Source organism: Trichoplax adhaerens, genomic scaffold (assembly GCF_000150275.1).
Source record: "Trichoplax adhaerens TRIADscaffold_45 genomic scaffold, whole genome shotgun sequence".
NCBI lineage: Eukaryota > Metazoa > Placozoa > Uniplacotomia > Trichoplacea > Trichoplacidae > Trichoplax > Trichoplax adhaerens.
In genome coordinates this window covers 26395-51025 of record NW_002060985.1, presented here as the reverse complement: position 1 = coordinate 51025, position 24631 = coordinate 26395, and the positions used below count along the sequence as shown (strand labels likewise).

Sequence of the window (24631 nt, the reverse complement as noted above, 5' to 3'; positions counted from 1 at the left end):
TATGATCGCTTTCACTTTTGAAAGCATCCTCTACTTTTAAATTGTCCATGTCAACTAAAATGGAGTAACATAACAATTTTAATACTCTATTTGATAACCCAATGGATTGCCCACTCATTTGTTGATGCGCAAGAAATAGAAAGTCAAAATTTTCTTTAACCCAACTTTTTTCAGGTCTAACTTGCCAAGCGGACGATCGATAATTTATTAATGCAATTTACCCTGTGAAGAAATTTTTACTGATCATGATTCAATGCAAAAGACGATAGTAAGAGAGGCATACATAGACCTAAGAAAGGTTTGATACTAGCATAAAAGCTCGTCACATCAGCGAACATCCAAAATAGAATCACAACGTGCAGTCGATTGCCATGAGATGACTGGATAAATTACATAACGTGGTTTCCACATGACTTGTGCTACACAATATATAAAAGCGAAAGTAAAATTCTTCATTTGGATAGTATTGCTTTGCTTATTCTAGTTGTCGTGGCTTTCACTGTCTGAAGAATAGTCATAATAATAAAAAGAACTTCCATATCCTCCATGAACGATTTGATCGAGTTGCCGTTTCTTCGTAGAATGAAATGGAGAGGCTGAGCCAGTGCTATGACTTGGATGCTAGCAAATTGTTAATAGCATGCCTCCTCTCGATGGGAAATGATTTCTAACTGCTACGGAAATGATCTATGAAGGCAATAGAAATGGACACAAAGTAGTTTCTTGTTGACCTAAGGTCTTGTTGCCATTGTCTACAAGTTGGATAGAAATCGATGACAATCTTTTTGAAGAGAGAATCGGATTAGGGTCCTCTCTTCAATATCAAGATAAACATAGAAGGAGGAAAAAACTACGAAAATAAAAATTACTTTTGTCAACGTTGAGATGAATATAAAGCATCCATAAAAAAACATTCAATCATGGAATAAGGGATAACGTTCTTGATACAGCCTATGATCCATGTTCAATACATTAATTACGGTCGACTCATCCAAGGTACCATTAGTCAAAGTAGACTTATGGCCAAGCGTTGATAACCTCTATGCTTTTCCAACACTATTCTTTTACCCTAGCAAGCAAATAGGAACGATTAAACAACAAATCCATTTGGTTTCAGAAGGATGATAATAACAATAACTCTTGACTGTATGTCTATTGTCTCATCATTATTCGAAAGTGGACTACAGTTCCGACTTGATAGAGACAATTCTAGTTCGCTCACGTTTACAGCAATAATTTCCTTGGCATGATCAAACGGTTGATGAAAATAAGAATGAGTGGGTAGTCAATGAAGGATCGATGATGAAACAATTTTGAAGGTAAGACTAGAGTATGGCCATAGATTGGAGTGATATGTGATTGGGGGAATGGGCCATACAAAGTGCTAACAGTGTTGGTGAATAAATTGGTTGGGATGGAAGAAAGAACGGGGACTATGTCTGACTAATGTATCAGGAAGATCATCTTCCTAATGCAAGCGACGTCGTTGTATATGAGTCATGTCAAAAGATAGTCATGATACAACAAGCAGGTGATGGTTTGGAGTTGATGTCTAGCAAGATTGAAAACGAGATGAGATTGAATGGATGAAATCAACGGTGTACCAAGTGCGCGCTGTTTAATGTTGGAAAGTGATGTACCGTAAGATGGAGATCGACGAAGGATATACAAGACGAGCTAATAAAATGGATCCAACTGATCGACGAATGTTTAACTAGAGAGATGAACAGCTGTAGTGATGAGTTGGATGAACAAGGTTTGTACACTACCTAATCAATATCACCCATGTCAATGTTGAGTAGATCCAACTAGTGTTTGTTCATCAACTCTATATACAGTATATAAAAAAGGATGGCTAGGGATCTGCAGTAATAGAGATCGACAAAGGGTAGACCGAGGACATGAATTACAATAGTGATGAGTTGGATAAGCAAGCTTTGATATACTACCCAATCCATATCGCGATGATCCCCCATGTCAGTGTGGAATGGATCAACTCTATACGGTATAAATGATGGAAAGTGATCTACAGTACTATAAGAGAGATAGATGCACAATACTTAGCAAGAGCGATGAACTCGTTATGAGTGAGATGAGCAAGGATTGGACTCTACCCTATCCAAATCGCTTATGGCCATGTTTCAATACAAATGGACATCGAATTCATCAAACCATGGTTGAACGATGAGTTAACCCACTCAGCGGTTGAAATACTTCATCCATTATAACGGACTACTTGGATAAATTCGTTATGAGTTGGATCAGCAACCATTTCAATGGCGGTTACCATGTATAAGTATCAATAGAATATGGATAACGAGATGAGATTGAATGAATGCAGCGATCCACGTAGGAGTTGATCAATTCTATACTGTACTGTCTAACCGAACCAAAATACTGTAGACAACAATTTAAAACGGGTTGAATGGATACAATAACCAATAGTAATATCGATCAAGTTGTTGGAGCAATGAGATGAGCAACTATAGTACCTTCAATCCATTTTGGTGATGGACAGTCAATGTTGAAGGCGAGATGAGACGGAATTGATACTAGAATAGGCAGTCGAGATAGACTGGTTGTCGAGTAGAATGGGCAGCAATGGTACATCTTAAGCTAGATGGTTAATGTAAAGTCGATGAGATCATAGACTACTAAAATGACCATCATCAATTTGAAATGAATGCAACTTTATTTCGATGAGTTCATACAGTATAACTGTCCCAGCGTAGCCAATACGAAAGATACTGCCTCTACCTAGTTGCTTACATCCAATCTACGGCTACAAACGCCTGGGGTGTAATGGTATTAAAATACTTGCATCATCCATAGAGAGAGAGAGCAGCTAGTCTGCTACATCATAAGATTCTGAATAGCTAAAAAGGGAGAGTGTCAGGAAGGATGATTACCTTCAATGTCGATGCTAGCTAGACGGGATTTTATTATAACCATCATAAGCTATTGGTTGGAATCATCTTTATGGAGAGTGTTGAGCATCAAGTCATAGTCGATTTACTTTTGAAGGAAAAGTTCTTGCAGCTCAAGTTTAAGTGGAATAGACGAGTTAGGGATATTGTGCTTTCGAATCAAGATGGATGATCCAAGGACTACGAGTAGAGAAGTTCCCTTCTACTGTAGAGGTAATCCTATGCCCATGAGAAATTGGAATGGTAAGGGTTATTGGCCCAACTTTGAGCTATTCATTACTTTATTTTTGGTATCTACTATACAGTACTATTGAACAAATTGATGAATCAAATGTAAAGTAGACAGGATCCGATTATTAAAATAAGCACATGAATGACTTGATGCTGTCTCACCAACCCTCAAATCCACTGAAGACTACATACTCATAGATAAGATTGTTTTACTCAAGATGAGAGATATCTTCTACTGAAGTGGACGGGTAACGATGAAGAAGAAATAAACGAGTTGTTACAATCCGATCGCATACCTTGAAATACTATCAAAACGACATGGAAATGCTCTATCAAGGCCTTGATGACCACCATCTTTAATGGCCGTTGAAATGTTGAAAAGATACAGCAATGACAAAAATAGATTGATTAATCACGTCAAAATGATGATTTTATTCTTTTTTTATCTTCTTCCTCATTTTGAATGTTGGAAAATTAGCTCTTTTCATCATTTGACGTCACAAGGAGTGAAATTATACAATACAGTTCCGGACATTTGTGCCGACTACAATATGCACTACGAGCCCTCATCATGTCTATTTTAAATTCCATATCATTTCCTACAGTATTGAGTCCATGTATAAATAATTAGTGGGGTATTCTTTTCTATGACCAATAGATTCTTTTATCCCCAATCGACCTTGTATTGCTCTTGACTGTAACTCTATTTTCTTCATGTCCCTTTATGCTAATGACTTTGAAATGGACGATTTGTAAGTTATCGACTGTGTGGATAGAATAGAATTCATTGACCATGTAGAATAATGTAGCAAGAGTTCTACTGATAAAATAAAATTGACTATTTGTTCACCGGGTCTGCAGTTAATCAAGTGATGATGATTGATTCTGTTATCGTGGGTTTGCCATTAAACTAATGGCCATTCCATAACAGTATCATCATCGTTGTCAGGTAGCAAAGAGAAAGTATCTACTGTCCATCCAACGATAGTCCAATAAAGAGTTGGATTACTAGAATAGGTCGAAATTGCCTTTACAAGGCAATGCATAGCCATTGCAATCATATTGATGGCCACCGTGTGGTTGGAAGCGATCTTGTTAACTCTTGCTCGTCACCTAATCTAGTGGATCCCTAATAGAGTAAACTCGCATTTATTTATTTTTTATTTTATTTTTTTAATTTTTTTTTTAAATGTCAGGAAATGATATTGTCAAGATTTGACATCCTGTACTATTTATAGCATTACCTACTGTTAACTCTAGTCTTGAATCGATAATTTGTTAATCAATAAGTCCATCAGTTATGCTTGTGATTGGTGTAAAAGTTGTGAACATTGACGTAAAATTTTTTAATTTTTTTCCTCTTTCTTTACATTGCTATAACTCAAGTCAATGTATAGATAATGCAGGACAAGCTATTATATATTAAATTGTCTGGCTTTGTTTTACGTCATCATCACTAACCAACTTACTGTTGATGCAGATGGATAATCATCATTTATTAACAGTCAAAATTACTAGCAGCACATGTTCTCCTTTTAGACCTATCATCATCCTTGTATCATTCACCCGCTAGAATTAGCTAGAAAGAAATAACATGCTTACCTTGCTTTCCATCAACAACATCGACATCAACTCCATGCAAAATCCAATCCTTTTCTAGTTATAATAAAATCATTTATTCATTTCTACACTCCCGTTGAAGTGGAAGTAAAGTCGATTGCTTGTAATTTTATTAGCTATTATTTAATATTTGGTCCTGTTCCTACTGACAAATAAATGTCTTTATACGCCCACCAAATAAAAAAATAGATTATCCATGGTAACCTCTACATGATTATCTAAAGTTAGCATTCATCTTCAAGGTATTCCTATTTTTTTTTCTTCCATCGAAGCTCAAATGGCTTTTCTTTTTTTTATCAATCAGGTTGATTGAAAAATTAGCACCATTCCCTTGACTAGTTCTCAGGTTGGCTTTGACTCTGCCTATGACAACCATTTTGTTACACTACCGACACTTTCAGGTAAAAAAAAAGGATGCGTAGTTAATTTGAAAATGTCCATCGGATTGCATTTCGTCACCCTTAATTGATATACACTTGAAGACCCGGAGAAACTTAGGATCAGGGTCTCAGTAATCTTCCTTGATGATACTATGCTCTGTCGATCTCGACACGAATACGTGATTACTGTGCACCTTGATTATTCTCCAATAAGACATATCTGTTCATAACGATGAACAACGGACATTTCTACACACTTGTGATGCTATCGATCTCGTTGGAGATGGAGTATTTGAAAGATGAGGAATAGAGAACCTACAGCACTGCCAATCGATAGGGTATCCAACGACGATAATAATATAATGTGTTGACGTAGACACAACACTTACACATGACATTTCGATATGCCACTCGACAAGAATCAACCTTTTGAAACATTGATTCTCTCTTGTTTTTTTCTCTTCTTGACAACTCAATTGAAGCTGTACTTTCGTTTTTTTTTCCTATGTCTTGGCTGCTCATCTAAAGGCATGGATGAAGTGACTGAAATATAATGTACAAGCCGATCATGTTTCATTAAATCGTTATAGAAATTCAAGTTAATTTAACGTACAAGCAATTGATTCTATTATTATTCATTGGGTACTTCAAATCAACTTTGCAAGTTTACAGATCATTGGGTATAGGTTATCCTCTTTTTCCAACTAGGAAGAGGCGACCAAGACGATCATCAAATCCAATCCAATCGTTCCAAAGAAGCAAAAGTTTACAAGAGCGGAAAAACAACTACAACTCTTCAAGTTATCATTGAAAGGAGAAAAAGTTGCATTTTGTGTGTATGTGCTTTTATTGACGGTAAGATTACACTTCTAGTGATACCACTATATAGGAAATACATGTGCAGTAATTCGCATCCGTTATTTTACAATACTCTAATTTCATAATAATAATACATTGAAGATGCCGTTTGAGTTTAAATTTTTTTTTATTTTCTTGTCGGCACACCGACTACAACTTCGATTCTCTCCTTCATAATAATCTTAATTATAAAATAGCGTCTAGTTTCACCTTGGTCGTACTCATTTCCTTTATCGATCATTTTGTCCTATTCTAAAGATGTCAATATGAAGTTATTTAATCTTATTATAAATGACAATAGAATAGTGTACAACTTTCATTATCGTTTCAAATCAATAAATGTTGGATTTTTTTTTATCCTTGCAGTTATCCTTTTTTTGAGAAATTAAAACAAGCCATCATTAAGAGAAATAAAAATATGGCTGAACAACCCAACGTCTTGGATGAAACACAGGTTCGTTTTTCACTGTACAAGAATGCTCGATATGGATTAATAGTATTGTAATAGGCTAATTCTATACTAGCATGACTGGGTAGTATCCATGATGGATTTGGATTATAAAATACCCACCTAAACTACAGTAGTAACTTGACTTATTCGCTTCTCTTACCCCATCTCTATGGATAGATAAATGGATAAAGATATATATTTATATCGATGTGTTACTTAATTTCCAATCATGTTAGATAACAATGAATGGCTATGCTAAATTACGTTCTAGCATAAAAGTTGTTGATAACTGTTTAACATTAACTCTGCTTCTATTGTAAAGTTATCCATCTTGTATATCAGTTGTATATATACAAAAAAAATGGAAAAGATGAAAATTATAAATAACTATTTACTTGACTATTAGATTAATAGTAATACGGATGCTGATAGATTATCCAATGAAGAGGATTCGTCCAATGTGACAACGTCACGTACTGTAAGTATTAATTAACAATATCATTGATTTTAATATATATATACGTGTATTAATGACTTGAATTTAGTAGTGTTTTTGTTGCATTATTCCATTGCAATACAATAGGTAATGTCATCGATCAATACAGCTAGTTTCTTATGCGTTTTTTTTTGTATTTATGTTGCAATGACGATGACTAGTCTCATCCCAAATTCAAAACATTACCAAGAAGTCACGCTTTATATGATAGTACAACATTGCCACCATCGACTACTACTAATGCAACGGTAAGAAGAAAGGTTAAACTGTTTAAATAATAGAGTTTTATGACTATCATGCTTTTGACTATCAAGGCAAGTATGTATACTCAATCTGCAATAAGAGACGTTTATTAATCAATAGGGTGAAATTCATTTATTTTATTGCTCTCTAGTCTTATTCCTTCATTTTGATACTTCAATTCTTCTAGCCTAGCACAAGTAACATCAACAGTAGTAGCAATTCCATCGCGAGCGAATCAACCAGTGCAAAAACAATAAATGAAACGTCCAATGGTATACTTACTACGATTTCTACTCATACTACCACCACTACTACTATAGTACTACTAAAATATACTGCTTGAAAACTACTTTTACGCCAGATACAATAGTTCAATCATGAAATTGTATTTTAAACATAGAATGTTCATTTTGATTGATTTTTAAGTGCCGACATGTACAACAGAACAAGTTGGTTATACAGATAATAGCGGTAATGATGTTCGCGCTTTCGTATACGAAAAATTGCAAGATCCAAAGTTACGGACATTTCTATTAAGTGTGGAAGAAGATATTCGAGCATTTTTGGCCGATAATAAGTTACAATCCAAAATTTGCCCACCAATGACCTCCTATTATAGGATGGTCATTCATCGTGTTGCTGCATATTTTGGTTTGGAACATAATGTGGATGCATCAGGCAAAGCAGTCATTATTACTAAAGTACCAAATACAAGGCAGTAAGTTGATTTCTACACCATTGAATTTCTTAACAAGTAACTATAGCTAATATTGATCTGTGCGCAACATAGCAATATATTATTCATTTCAATGAAGAGTTAGTAACGTAATTATTTATTTAGTATACCCGTATACAGTATAATATATCTCCATATTGACGAGATCATCTATCCTTCTATACTGTATGTATAGTAAATTGGATCGAGATCAGTTAAACTTCTCGATCTTGACTAATTAATACAACATCCTTGTATTACTGAAGTGAATTTTTCTCATGACAATCCTATAAATATAAATTGATATACTGATTTTATGAATGCCTTCTATTCCGATTTTAAGCCTTTCCTTTCTTTCTATTACTTTCCTTTCTGTAGTAGATTAGTGCAGAATTTTAAGATATTATTGCTAATATTGAAGCCAATACCGCCTCCTTACCACCTAAAGCTATCCTGAAACGCCAGCCTGCTGCCTTCGAAGATAAAAATATCAACCCTAATGCATCTCGAGTAATTATCGACATGATCATGTGTCCCTTTTAATAATAGCGTTGAAAAGTTTATCAGTTTTGGAGGCGAACATTATTTCCTGACATATAATTTGCATCCTTATTTAGAATCAAGGTGAAAACTTAACAGAAAAACGATCCAAATCTATTGAAGAGCGAGAGGAAGAATATGAAAAAGCTCGTGCTCGGATATTCAACCAAAATGTAAGCCATTTTTTATCCTTTTATGGTTAATAAATATTTTTTACGTCATAGCCGCCTATTAGTCAAAGTGATTGTTACAATTGGTTATTAAAATTTTATTATTCATTTCTCGGTATCTTGTCTTCCTGGCTGACTATTATTTTAGTTCAATGTATCACACGCCTCATTTGATAGGTATTTGTCAATGTTATATTGTTTTTCGTGAGCCTATTGTATTCAGTCTTAAATGGAGAAAATCTATTTTACTATAAATAAACAACATTTATAGACTAGACGATGAAAGTAAGAGAATTAGTTCCAAGGGTTGGCATTCAGATAGCGAAGTCGGCGGTTGGACAAGTACTGATTCAACGCTTGATAACTCCGCTACTTCAGAATGTAAGAAAGCTCCAGTTATTGCCTTGGCTACTGGTGACGACGGTGAAAAGTTCAATTCAGCTGTAACTACAGACACTAATCATTCTAACGATATGGATACTAAACGCAAGAAAGAAAATCAATTGTTGAAACTTACTAGAAGAAACAATTCCGATTCGTCAACAAGTAAAAGTAATGTCAAATCAATTGATAGTGGTGTTGATACTGATACATGTGGTGGTAGTGTAGAAATTCAAGTTAGTTGTGATGTTCCTGATGATACCAGTACAAGCAGTAAAGTAGACAATAAAATTAGTGACACAAATATAAGTACTTCTCCTGTCAAGGAAAATACTACTACTACTACCACTGCAACTAAAGCCTACTCAACGAACAAGGTAAATATTGAATTAATTTTAGTTTAATTTTTATAACTCTATTATTTACATGAAAAGAAATATGATAATAAATACTCTGTAGAGTAAAATTCCACGGTTTCCCGATTTTAATTTTATTAATGAAATTAAAGAAAAAATTCGTTCAAACAACACTCATTTTAACGATACTTACGTAGTATTGCTTTCATGAATCAAAAGTGTAAGGTGTAACACTTATTTTTTGGACTTTATTTTATTATTATTTTTTGGCTATTAGGCCAATCGTTCTAAAGGAAATAAAATTTCGGGTAATAAATCTGCCAACATTAATAACAAGGGTCCTAAATATCAAAATGCTCTCATACGAAATGCAAATCAAGTATATCGCCCCCCAAATAATGTCAACAACCAACAGCAAGTAATGCAGTAATAATTATTATGAATAGGATATTATTATTAAATATATTGTTTCATTAAGAATTCCACTACGGACTGTCTACTGTTCAAAAATTTTTTATCAATCGTTTGAAAATTGAATTTATCCTTACTAGATTGTATGGAATGGCCCTTATCCAAGTGCTGGTGGAAACATTTTATCGCATGCAGTTCAAGTAAATACAGCGCAGCCATCGGGTAATTTAACGCCACAATTGGTACAGCCTGGTCTCAACGATAATTTAGCCTATCAACATTATTCAAGGCAATCACAAATGGCCGCCAGTATTGGCAATCTAAGTAATAGTTTTCAACAACAGTTGTTTATCAATAATAACTACTCCGTTCCGAAGCCTCCATCACCCTCCTTGCCTGCACCCCAATCACCAAGACTTGTCAATCAGAATAATGCACAATTTCTACAATCACCTCAAGCATCACCTAACTATCCAGTACATGTTATGAATGTTCCAAATCCACAACAAGATAATTATGTTAATTTAATGCTTAATAACGGAAGCAACCAACAAAATATTTCACAGCAGCAATATATTTCTTCACCATCTCAAAATTCACCGATGTATGTAGCACAAGGTCAACCTGTCGGTCCGACGGTAGTGTATATGCAGGAGCCAAAAAGGCAACAAGTTATACTACAACAACAACATCCTCAACAAAATTTTTCATCGATGCAACAAGAGAGGATGATGTATCAAAATGTGATGCCAGCTACAAATCAACAGCAAGGCGCAAATTACCAAGCAATTACCAATATGAATTATGTTCAACAATCAGCGATTGTACCGCAAGTACCGACTGCCAATTATGGCGTTATGAGTAATTCATCAGCAACTATACCAATGGTTAATCAAAGCTTATCGGGAGGAAATATGACTGTAGCACAAAATCAAGGTAAGGCTCTCTTTATTGTAATGCTTACAACTAATCTTGTAGCATAGACGTGCGTATATATAAGAATGTCCTGCATTATGTACTGTACTATAAGTAACAATCGATAAGTCACCTTGAGTATCTAACACGGAGATTATTCTATGGTATGTTGTTGATTAGGTATGGTAAACTCTATGATGACCTATGAACCTTATATGAAAAATCAACAGTCCTTTCATCAGGATGGAATTAGTTACACACCTTTGCAGCCGGCACCATCACCTAATAATTACGTTCATACAAGTATGATTCCTGCTCAACCTTTACCTGGGAACGTGCACTACACACAAATGAATGATAAGCCAGTAAGTGGAAGGATAAACAATCATAAATCTGGTTCACGAAATCGTATTCTTGATGGAAATAGCAGAGCTAATGAATCGCATTTTCGACCTCGGTATTCAAAAGAAAATTCTCGCGAAAGAAGGGATATGCAAGGAAACATTGGGAATAACGATTTTATTGGCGTTAACTAAATATCTATTGGTGTAAAGTTTTATTTGCTACTTTGGAAATTTTTATTGGATGTACGATAAGATTGATGATAACAAGATGTCGAATGTGTGTAAGATAGGATGAGTTAATGTTACGTTAATCTTGTTTTAATGAATTATTTGCACATCGATAACGTCGGTAATGCCAACCATAGTGGGGTGAAATTGTTATAGTAAATCGTCAAATCATGGGACTGTTGGTAAATAACTTATGGTGATGTTTATAGAACCATTTAAAATAAATTTCTACCGCAACAAACGAACTTAGGTAAAGGATACAACATAAATATAAAATTTGGAGCTTTGCTATGTCTGGATGGCGTAACATGACATGAAAAAAGTGATATTTTGTTTTTAGATGTAGTAATATTGTATCCGATTGTTAATCATTGGATATGATGAAATAGATTCGTTTAAGCCTTACAGATACATATATACATCAGCCCTATTACTGTAGAAGCTGCTGATAAAGGCAAACGAGATAAAGCTTGCTATAATTCAGTACAATGGAAGCTCTATGTAATCACCAAATTAAAAAACAGTGAATATGTTAAGATATAGTTCAATCTATTACCAAGCATAGAATTGCTAGGCAAAAATAATAATAATAATAAATACTGTATTATGTGAGATATCCTAATTATTGTATATATTTATCGTCAAAATTGAAATTTATAGATTATGATAAAGTGACTATGCGGCATCCTTTCAATATCCTATTATTATTATTATTATTATTATTATTATATCAATTATTATTATTGTATTGTTATTAACATAAAATTGCGCACATATATCATTGATTGATGTGTAATACTACAGCGGAGTTTATTATTATCAAACTTTGTATAACATCGATAACAGTAACTATCGTCTGTTATTCAATTGCGGTCACAGTTGCTAGATTTGGAATTAAAATAGTATGTGGCTGTGCATTGGCAGTAGCCTTCGCTACGGGAAGCTATCTGTCGACTGTCAAGTCTTTTTTTTGTATTTTTATGTTTGTTATCTAGCAACGGAGCAGTTGAAAGCTATGTGGATTGAACTAATTTATTTATCCAGGCTTAGTTGACAAACTGCTACTTGGTGTAAGATAGTGATTAACTGCATAACAATATTCTAAATAAATGGCTTCCAATTCATATTTCTACGCGGGTTTTTTTGCGTGAAATTAAAATCTTCTTATAGGTTTATGCTGTCATACCTGTTCAGCGTATTAACCTGACGGTATTATTATGAGCTAAATAACTTGTTGATAGTTACTTTTACAGCAATAGTAAAGTATAATTACAGTAGATACAGACTGTATATAGAGCACGCAAAGTATAGCGAATATAGCTTCTACTAGAATTAATGTAATTATCAGGCAATATTACAGCAGTGGGCAACAATCACTCGTTTTTCGTACATATGTAATCCATTTTAGTATACTAAATACTGACGATTACTTTAGCTTTAATCTGAACTCTTTCAAATTATAATTATACGATTATAACCGATAATTTTTGTATCACGAAGCAAATATCTTGATTCCATGTAACCGTCAAAAATCTTAATACTCGTAATTTAACGACTTGGACATGCAATTCCTTAGATTTATCAAATTATAACCTAACATCGTATTTGCAATTAGAAGCTGTTCTAGGATCGATTGCAAATAGTCCAAGTTTGCAAACTCAATCTCAACCCTTCTAAAATTGGCTTTAGTGATTGTAACTTAGACAGAAACTTGAGGAATAAATTGTCCGGGAAATGAATAGCAGGAGTACAATCTTAATGCACACTGCAGATCTTCCACAACTGCAATTAGTAACTTTAAACTTGCAATATTGAGCTCGAGTGATGATCATCTACTGAAATGTGAATCAAGGATTTGGCTTCGATCTATTTCAGCAATTTACTGCAGCTAAATCATCGAGTGGAAGATTTCCTCCTTAACTAGAGCTGCGCTATGATAGCCAATGGAATGATTAACTACTGTTCATGATAATGGTATTTACTGCTATTAAAGTCTAGTTTGAGTGTTGTATCATTTAAACAGATTAATTATTGATGGCCATCATGACAGTAACTACCTCTTTTACTAGCTTAGAATTAAGTGATATTTATACAAATAACCCAATTTTATTGAAAATTAGCAATGATTTGATGACCTACAGTATATAGTAGTTTATACTTCTATAAAATTATTAGCTCAGTAAATTTGACCTAGCAATAGCATAGATATGCAAGACATAAGGGTAGATCAGAAAAGAGAATTTGACAGATTTACTGTCAGAAGCTTTTTAAGTACCCGTACTAAATCGAAGTAAGAGGTTATAGTATCGATATGAAGGATCTAAGGGTAGATCAAATAAGCGAATTTGAAAAATAATATATTCCCAGTCAAATCTTTCAAGTAGTAAATCGGAATAATCAGTCAAAACATTTCTATGCAAAACAAGAAGATAGATCAAATACCGAATTTGAAATATTGCATTCACAGTCATCCTCTTTTTAACATCAATTATAATTTTAGGCATTTAAAGCGTGCAAGATTAGCTAGATTCAATTTTAATTTCCGATCGTTTCATACTATCCGTATATTATTTATACAGTATTGCAATTATTAAATAGAGTTAATGCATTAACCTTAATGGTATTAAATTGGCAACTTGATTTGTATCATTGTTGTGATTTGTTATAATATTATAGTGTACACCGGAGCATTAGATATAATGTACAATCTACCAGTCAGTGTTGAAGTAGTCTTGAATCGGTTTAGTTAGTCAGTCATCAGGCTGCAATTGGATCGTTACTCATATGTTCCTAATCAATATTGAGTGAAGTCGAATAATGTCTGAACACCTTAAGTAAAATCAAATTAATCTAAATTCTTAAACGTCATCGCACGTTGTTTAACATTTTGACATTAATAGATTAACTACCAATCAGAGTACCTAAAATTCCTAGTCAGGTAATGAGCATACCCAATCATAACACTTTGGTGGAGAATCCGAACTCGGTTATTAGTTGCTTACGTATTACCGTAGTTTAGACAGCCTACTCGTAATTATTTTCACTGCCCTTGAATCCTGACAATCAGTTGGCTAGCAATTTCACTACCAATTTTACTTTTCATTTGGTATTTGCAGCTGTATTATACGCAGATACGTTGTTCATATTACTAAAGACTGTAACCTGGCAGCTCTAATCATAACGCAAGTTTCGAGATTTAGTATTGCTGATTTAGTACATGGGCATTATTTTGCTACATTTTATATTTTCTTCGTGTACCGTTTCACTAAGCACATATTTAAAAGATAACTGCGCTACACAATTCACGTTAATATTCGCCAAAGGATATCAGTAGTTTTGCATAAAAAAATGGCAGGTAACTGCAACGCCATCCTTGAAGATATAACGCATATATTCTGTAACCGCTGACGTTACAAGTCAGCCTTGAATCAGTTTAGTAAGTCAGCCATCAGGCTGCGATTGGATTGTTACGCATATGTTCCAAATCAATATTATGTGAAGTCGAATAACGTCTGAACACCTTCAGTAAAATCAAATTAATCTAAAATTCTTAAACGCCATCGCACGTTGTTTATTTAACATTTTGTCATTAACTGCTTAACTAATAATCGGAGTACCAAAAATTCCTAGTCAGGCGATGAGCAAACCCAATTATAACAATCATCAATAAAACTCTAGCCAACTATGAAATCTTGAAATTGAATTCTTATTAGTAGGATATACAGTACTTGTATATCTGCTGAATTTGATTTCATCCTTATTTTGGAATTTTAGGCGGATAAAAATCTCGAAACTGTATTTTTATCAGCAGGATATGTTGTTAAACTGTAAAATAGACCTTGATACCATGGTTTATTGCCAGCTATCGGATATCATTTTTCTTCAAATCTTGAAGTTGAATTTTTATCAGCAGGATACGCTGTTAACCTGTTAACGTATAATATGAGTCCTACATCGTAAAATTGATCTCAAGCGATCGTCCATTATCAGCTATTCAATGTTATCGTTATTTTGGGATTTTATAAGATTTGCAATGAGAGGATTTGCCTTTAGCTCCGAAATCATCATTTTGCGATGGATAAGTATAATGTAATGATGAATTACGCCGATGTAAAGCAGCACATAAATTACACCAATGGCGAGGAATAACCACTTCCCAATCATCTCGCCATCGCAAATAAGAGTTATACAATGATTTATTATGCGCTACTTTGTGCATATAGTTTGCTAAAGCTTTTAGCGATGGAAATTGTCTAGCATCAATATAGGAATGAGGTGGAGCAATTTCTTTATAATTTCCGCCACCTAAGACAACTGGAATAATCCCATAGCGCAATGGATACCAAAATTTTTCAGTAATATAATCCGTACATATGGAATTTTCAAATGCTAAATAGAATTTATATTGTATCATTTCATATTTCCAGCAATCATCATTGCGTGGATGCTGACATCGATGATGACCGCACCGACCATAAATATTCACTGGGATATGTTTTGCTAATGCCTTGACATATTTTAAACGTTCGCTTAAGCAATTGCTAACCATCCATGCTACTAAATGCTTTTTACGGCCATGATAATCAATTGACCATAGATGAATCCATGATAATGTTGATTTAATGCGAGGAATAACGTATCCATAGCGAGCATCGATATCACTGTTCTTCCTATAAGTCATGGACCAGTTGAAATTGATTTGTTGGATCTGTTTTGGATGTTTATAAAAGTAGGTAGTAAACTGCGGCGATTCAATATTATAATAAACCCAAAGTTGTTGTGGACGACGATCACTGGCATTGGGCATCGTTATTAAATTTATGGCTAAATCACGGTCATGAAAGACGACGGCATCGGATTTGTTGTATAAATTTTTATTAGTAGTTAAATAGCAACGATACTGAGGGCAAAATTGCTTAAAATATTGCCAACCCATCGGTAATAAAGTTGTAAAATCATTTTCCATCTTCCAAGAGGATAAATAATATTGGGTCCAAAATAAAATAACCGAAGAGCCATTAAGTTCTTTTGCAGTTGGAATCTTTTCTTGATGTTGATGGACTGGAGGTCTGTGAGTATCATGAACTTTGGTAATTTTCTTGCCCTTGGGTTTGGCTTTAGTTATAGGAGCCTTGCTCGCTTTCCTACTTGATCCTTTTGTAGCTTTTTTATTCGTCACTATAACTGAATTCGATGAACTTTTCTTTACTGATTTTGGTGAATTTTGACTTTTACTCTGGCTAGAGTTTGATATGGAAGATTGCATATCGGTGGATTGCTTTATTAAATGATTATCGGACTTGGAGAAAGATTTTGTTTTACCATTTTCCTTTTCTGATGGTTGATGCACTGGACGAAGTTGTTCTTGTCTCGATGCTTGTATCTTCTTTTTGTCTATAAGATTTTTTGTGGGCTTCTTATGCAGTAGTGGTAGGCCTGTTGGTGGCTTTGGAGGTAATTGATGGTCGTTCTTTTTGCTTGCTATTTGGATAGTTTTATTATGTTGCAAAACTTGATTCTTGCCTGTCGTTTTGATTGGATTAGATTGGGATATCGAATTGTTTGCAGACACGTTATAGACGGTTGGGCCAACTGATTTCGGAATTGGCTTTCTACGGGCTGTAACAGTTGTCGATGTTGATTTGAGAATGGCTGTAGATCGGTTTGATTCTGGGCTGCGATTTTCTTGAATTTTTTCCTTAACCACTTGTTTATCGTACTTGATCATGCCCTTTGTCGTGTTTTTATTCCTCTGAACCATTTTCAAGGGAGGTTTGGTAGTTGCTGTAGGCATATTTGAGCCCAATTGGGTTTTATCTGTTACTTTAGATACTGAGAGAGTGACTGGGCTTAATTTCTTAGGAGTTCTTTTAGTGGTATTTTGAAGTACTTTAGATGAAGAATTGGTCGTAATTTTTTTACGTCGACTAGGTTGAGTTATATCTATCACTTTAGTAGGAGAAATAATTGGATCTATCTTTTCAGTAATATGCTTGTGGGCATTTTGAACTCCATCGGATTTGGAGCTGACGGCAATCTTGCGTGAACTAGATTTTGCTTCTGGTATTTTTTTAGGCAACTGGAAAATGATTGGACGAACATTCGGCTTCCTTTTCTTGCCACCTTTCCCTGGCACAGTTTGCCTTGTAGGTATCATCTCTTTTGTAGGAAAGTTTGATTTCATTTTATCATCAGGCAATTTGTGCTGCTCCTTGTTCTTACTTGTTTTATTTTTGCTCACTATTGGTAAATGAGACTTTAAAACAGGCGCTGATCGATCACTTTTGGCCGCATCCGTATCAAAGAGGGTAGAAGTAGTAGCTGAAAAGCCGATCAATTTAAAAGGACCTATCGATGTTCGTATATTTGAATAGCAAAAGAAATAGATAAGCGCCAAAATACAAACACCTGCCATCAGCAATTGACCCTGGCGAAAAGAAGCCATATCCTAGATGTAAATATTTGGATTCAAATGAGTGAAACGATCAGGAATATTAGCCAAGAATGTTATTGTCACGGTATGAACCACCGTGAAGAGTAAATGACTGAATTTAGTGTTAAACATTTATCCATGGAGATAACTAATAATGGCTTCAGTAAGAACTACGGTAGTTATGATTTTGTTGCAGTAAATTATGCTGTATTGTAGTAAGAGTTCTCGTAAAGTAATTAATATTAATTGATTATAGTGTTGTGTCTAGTAACGCTTGTGATGAATATCCTGAAGATATTCAATTATAGATGATACTATAAATAATTGTGTGTGGTGGACATACTGTAGTCTAATTATCTAGAATCGTTCAGTAAAAGTCCAAAATTATGAATATGTCTGCATTAATTCAGCTATCCGATATGAGCTCAATTTCATGATCTGCTTTGACTCATATATGATAGCTGCTGCCGAAAGGTATTTAAGCTCGGCAGATAGTTGAACAAACGAAGAGTTTTAGAGTTATTTTAACGTAGAAGCAAAGGCGTTTAAATTCTTGTCAGGTAGTTAAGGGATACTGAATCCCGGAGATTATAGTCATTTAGAGATTTGTTGTACGTTATATTTATCACGAAGCTGGTTTGTGACAGTTATCTACTATTTCAATGATTGATTCTAAATTTTTGATGCAATTATTATTGACGATAATGCTTGTCCCAACAGCATTCGACTGCATGAAAATAGATTGAAATCAACACTCATATTCATTTAGTCCAATCAAGGAGATTTTATTTTATATTCCAATTTGGGATGGATTATCAGGATCTACTTTGGCTAGAACTGTATCGCTAACTATAGATATGTATCACGATTAACTTATCAAATTCGTTGTTTTGTCGACCTTAACTCCTGCAAGATTAATTCATAGCCATTCATCACTATGCAGACAATTATCGAGCGATAGTTCAACTTATGACTGTCCTCAGAAAGAAACATCACTGTCTATTTTATAGAGAGATTTTAACGGGCTTATAATTACAGGGTTAACCACAACAACAAAAAATTGGGAAATAAGCGTAAAATAGGAATTCTTAATAGTCAGTAAGAACAGGAGATGGTCAGAATGGAGAAACGTATTATCGGTGAGTGTTAAGGAGGACAAGCCTGACTGCAGACTTGCAGTTTAGTTTTCAGTGGTAATTCATTTTTCTTACATGACTAATTTAGATTTACTTTGCTTGCTTGCTATTTGCAGGTGGTCTGGAATTAAATTAATTTAACCCACCCATAGTGAAAATCATGTCCTATTGTAACCTACAATTAAATAATGAAGCTTGGGATCATTTAGAACTAATCTTGAACTTCTTTGGAGATCATAGTTATGGGAATACACGGGATCGCCAGTCAGGAACATTTAAATGATAGTAAATGTTTGCCTAGATAAAATATCAGTTTTCCTGTAATACAATTTATAAGTTCATTGTGATCCATGATCTTGAATTTCTTTGGGAAATCTTAATACATATTCAGTAATTTGAAGAAATAGACTAGTGTTTAAGTAATAAGGTCTTGATGGCGACATTTTATATGAGTTGGCATCATCTGACTGAATGACTAGTTCTAACCTGTTTTAAATGTTAAAGTAATTTTAAACGAATAAAAGAGCGATGTTGATGCAATAGTAAAGTGTGGATTAAAGTACCCAAAAGTGGTAGTCATTTTTTGAGATCCTCGAGTCAGTTTAACTTTCATGTTACAAATTTTGATTGGTAACAACATTGCATTCTGATTTTAGACCAGGTACAGTTAATAACTGCTTAGAATGCAAATATACATAGACATAAGTCTAGAATATGTCTATATGATTTCTCGTATTAACCATCAATACTAGCTAGCTTATAGAAGCAAAACTATGCTGGCATTCAATTCAATCATATAGTAGGAAAAAAATTGTAGCTTGCTGTTTGCTGTCTATTCTAACCTAGCGCTAACTGACAGATCGATCATCCAGAACGATTGATGAATCACAACAAAATTAATCATCTCTATATCATCTCGATAAAAATCAATAAACTCAATCTGCTATCGGATTATGATGGAGTAAAGTCATCAAGTGTCATCGTCATATTGCAAAGAATCCGTAATTTAGGTTATTTTATGTCATCACGCTATAATGAATCCACAATAACAGTTAGCATATGTCACTAATAAATTAATAAACCAACTGAAAAGGAAAGAAATGAAATAAAAGTATTTCTAAAGGAGAATAAACTCTTACCACACACAACCTTCTTAGTTAACTGGCTTAATATTCGATAGTCGGATTCATTGCTTATGCTGACGAAAAATGACATGAAATCTTGAGTTCGAAAAATAGCCTCTATTAAGATTAGAATTGAATTGCCTAACAATATTCTAAGGTGGCATAACTAACATTTTTACTTTGTATTAATTATCAATTCGGCAATGCAGTCATTGCCGAGTTACTTTGAAAGTTTAAAAGTTGATGGATTCAATTTCAGTAAAGAAGCCTAACTACAGATGATTGATGGATTTTATAGTCCAAACAGTATCATCAAAGATGAAGGTAAATGCCCTCTTCCTACACCAGTCTTTATGAATTAACAAGTCAAGCCTTTCCCTAGGTCAAAGACAATTTACGCTAGCCAGTATAAGCTAAGTAAGTCATGAATAACATGGAGAAAAGAAAAACTAGTTTATTGAAGGAAGTAGATAAAATCATATAGAAAGAGACCTTAACAAGTTACGAGACGGATTGGTAGACATTCATAGCTTGAAAATTGCATTTCTTCTTTCAAATGGATAAATTTTTTTATATATTCAAGGGCCAATTCCCTTTAGGCACGTTCGGAAGATCGCATATAGAAATACGATGCGTAGGCCAAAACATTCAATGCGATAAAATAGGATAAACAGTAGTCAAACAATTACCATACATTATATTGGCAGAAAAAATTTTCTTATATTGTGTTAAAACAGATACCTGCTGTTACAAATTACTCCCATGCATTGTGTGGTTCAAACAGAGATGGTATTCAGTTCATTGGCGTAGGAATGCCTTCCCTATTCAATTTCCTACCTTGTCATTTTATGTGTGTTTACAGAATACATAGACGGTCGATGGCGGCCATACTAGAATTCAACTTGGCAAGGATTGGGTGGCCATTGGATTAGAGAGAAAAGAAATATGAGATGTCCCGTTGATTCATAGTAAAGGAAATAAAGCAGAGTCCTTTCTAGTTTTTAGTATGTAACTATTCTTACTTTACCATAGAAAATACTTTGGCAGTGATCATATCTTTAAGTTACCCCCGCTATGTCGCCATCTTTTCTTCTATACTGTACTATTTTATAAGGTATGGTATCGATTACTGTAAAAATAACCTAAGAGCAATCGCCTCATTGAATGAAATGGCGTTTGAAAGTCTACTGGGATTGTAAATGAATTGGACTTAGTAACTGTCGTGACATCGCTTTTCCTGTAAACTACTGCTAGTTACCTTAAAGTGTAAGCGCCATACAACGTGGGGAATCCTAGATATCGTGCAATATTATTTACGGCTTCTCCACACCTTATTTACTGTACTAGATTAAGATCACATGCAACAAATGTTGACGTGCATTAGGATATGCTATTAAAGTGATGTTGGCACTAGAGCTGATTTGTTGTCGCAGTTCTTATGTCTCGTTAACGTGTGTCTGATATCGCGCTTGGCTTCCAAATAAAGTAGACTAAAGGGAAGGAATGCTCAAAATCTCAGATTCTTGATCTTGTTACAGTAACAAAGCATGAAGGAAGAGAAATGGCTAACAATTAAATCTTCTTCCGGTATAATTCGCTTAAGTGATGGCTATGTAGAATATCGGGTTCAATTGCCGTCAATTCGATTAAATTAGCAACTTTTTGTTTGTTGAACGTAGGGATTGGATCACTTTGATATACAATTACTCAGAATGAGAGATCATCGTATCATGTTCTTCTGCGATGGCTTGCTGAAATACCTGCGGAATGATTAATTCAATGCACTGGAAAATTTTCTGGTTATAACTATCAGTATTGCATGAAAGGTGAAGAGCTAATAATAATTCTCATTATCAGGGAAGATAACTGCTGGCATGCTATTACTTATTTACTTTTTTTAATTCAACATTTCTAAATTGATCACTAAAAGCAATGTTATCCTTCTATCGACATCAACAAGCGATGACTAGACTGTTCTAGCGGCTATACGGTTGATCAGACTACAAGTTTTTTGATACTAGTGTTCACGAATTGCATCACTTAATCAAGGTCTTCACTTTAGTTTTAAAGTTTCATTGCGAATAGGCTACAACTATTTGCATTTGAAATGGAGCGCACAAATTGCGATTGTTTTTGCATTTTTGCACAGCTTTGGAGCAATTTATATGATATGCAGAGAACTACAATCATCAGCAAGAGTCATTATCGATCGATCTCGTAAGCAAACAGTCATCAGTACAGGTTAGAAAGGCAAGGGAATCAACAGTCTGATATCCATTTTATAAAACCGCAGCAGTAGAGTAGAAAAAGATGGATATCAATAAAAAGAAAGTTGGAAGTTTATTCCTTCTTTGTCAAAAAGACGTCAATAACAGTTTCAACAGAGACAAGAAAGATTTGGATGAGCGTAATTGCTCATCAAACCTGTACAAATTTTAAAGTGAAATCATTTCAATAAATTTGGGTTCTACTAACAAAGTATGTTGTCAACATCAAAAACATGAGGATAGATCAGTTAGAATACATTAATCATTTTAAAGCTTGTGTTGGTGTTATATATACAGTACGACATCATTCATGATGCATTGATTGACAGTTCAATTTAACTGCTATAGCAAATGCAAGGTATCCAAAATTTCAACAAGTATTGCAAAACTACCAGTGCCTTCGTGGCGCTTTTTTAAATAAACTTGAGTCCTTCTAGCATGCATGATGTCAACATCAAAAACCTGAGGATAGATCGGTTAGAATACCACCATGGAAAACTTATGTTGGCATAGTTTACAATAGGATATCATTGATGATGTATTGATTTACAGTTCGAGCAACGTAGATTGTCCAAAATTTTAACAAGTATCGCAAAGCTACCCGGGCTTCTGTGGCACTTTTTAAATAAACTTTGGTCCTTCTAGAATATGGGATGGAAACATTAAAAACATGACAGTTAGAATACATTCATTGAAAGCTTGTATTGGAGTGGTTTACAATTCGACATCCTCCATGATGCGTTGGTTTACAGCTCAATCCAACTAGGATAGCAAAAGCAAGTTGTCTAAAGTTGCAACAAGTATGGCAAAGCTACCAGCGCTTCCGTGGTGCTTTTTCAATCAGTTTAGGTTCTTCTAGCATGCATGGTGTAAGCATTCCAAACATGAGGATAGAAAGGTACATTCACTGAAAGCTTATGTCGAGGTAGTTTACAATGCGATATCACAAATGATGTGTTGATTTCTAGTTCAATCCAAGTATTACAGCAAAAGCAAATTGTTCAAAGTTTCAACAAGTATCACAAAGCTACAAGCAACTCCATGATGGTGTTTTATGCAATCCATAAATATAGCCAACGACAAAATTATGACAATCCAACTCCAAGCAGTCTTAGTGTTATTACCATAGAAATAATTTAATCCTTTTTAGGCAGATACTCGTAAGGATCTGGATAAGGTTGGCATTGGCGATTTAGACCATCCCAATCGCGACTTAATGTGGTATAAACTTTAGGCGGCCGATTAGGATCATGCAGTGCGTTACATAAATTACACCAATGTCTTGGTACAACAATCTTCCAGTTTAATTTCCATTTCATGTAGGAGTTGTAAAGATTTTTATCACGGCTAACTTTATGCAAATATTCAGCTAAATCCTTGACAGAAGGGAAATCACGAGCATCAATATACGATTTGGGTGGTGCAATTTTGCGATAATCTGCGCCTCCCAAGACAACCGGGACAACCCCATAAAGTAATGGATTCCATAACTTTTCCGTCACATATTCGGCACATACGGAATTTTCAAAGGACAAATAAAACATGGATCGACTAAATACTGTCTTCCAACAATGCCTATTCGTTCCAATGCATGTCTTATTGCCACAAATACCATAAATGTCGATGGAAATATATTTCGATAAAGCTTGAACATATTTCATTCTGGCATTAAGACAGTGACTTACTGCCCAAGTAACATGTACATCTTTTCTACCATGATAATCGGGTAGGGTTGCGCGTGGAATTGGCCGCTGAACAGCGTGGCCATATTGAATATCAATATCGGCATTATGATGGTAGGTCATAGACCAGTTAAACATGCCTGCATTGATGAAAAATGGCTTATAACCTCGAGCATAGTAGGGCGATTCAAAATTGTAATACACCCAACGTTGCCATGGCCGACGATCTTTAAAATAGGGCATATGAGCAATATGATCAGGCAAATCGCGATCGTTGAAGACGATAGCATGCGATTTTTTATAGGCCGATCGATTAATGGTTAAGAAGCAATTTTTAATCTTGCAATATCGATTAAAATAAGTCCTCCCTAAGGGTAACTCGACAGTAAAATCCATATCGATTTTCCAGCTTCTTTCATAATATTTTGTCCATAATAAAATGACTTTCATTTCGGAATTATTTTTCGATTGCGTTTGGCCAATACTGTTGGTTTTCCGATGGATTGGCATCCTTTCATCATCTCCGACGTAGCTTTTGGCCTTATTTAATTGTTGTTCAATTAAATGTTGTTCAGCTTGAAGTTGCTTAATTTCTTCTTCATCTTTTGTAAATGAATTGGAATCGAATTTACTTTTAGATGGTCCGCTTTCATCGTCCTGGGAATGATCGTTCTTGCGTTGGATAGCATGATTGCTGTTCACGACGGCTTCTTCATTTCCATC

The 24631-nt window shown here is 34.5% G+C and overlaps 3 protein-coding genes across 3 annotated transcripts; 1 reads left to right on the top strand and 2 right to left on the bottom strand.

The window, feature by feature from the left end:
- Positions 1-7664: 7664 nt before the first annotated feature.
- TRIADDRAFT_34077 (uncharacterized protein) lies at positions 7665-7928 on the top strand (the record flags this gene model as incomplete). Its single annotated transcript, XM_002118331.1, has 1 exon — positions 7665-7928. A coding segment is annotated over one exon (264 nt), but the record flags the coding sequence as incomplete, so codon positions are not given.
- A 7422-nt stretch (positions 7929-15350) lies between these two features.
- TRIADDRAFT_3761 (uncharacterized protein) lies at positions 15351-16175 on the bottom strand (the record flags this gene model as incomplete). Its single annotated transcript, XM_002118325.1, has 1 exon — positions 15351-16175. A coding segment is annotated over one exon (825 nt), but the record flags the coding sequence as incomplete, so codon positions are not given.
- A 7187-nt stretch (positions 16176-23362) lies between these two features.
- TRIADDRAFT_34075 (uncharacterized protein) lies at positions 23363-24304 on the bottom strand (the record flags this gene model as incomplete). The annotated part of the gene is made up of 1 exon (XM_002118324.1): positions 23363-24304. The coding sequence occupies one exon, from the start codon at positions 24302-24304 to the stop codon at positions 23363-23365; it is 942 nt and encodes a 313-aa protein (XP_002118360.1).
- Between the last annotated feature and the right edge of the window lie 327 nt (positions 24305-24631).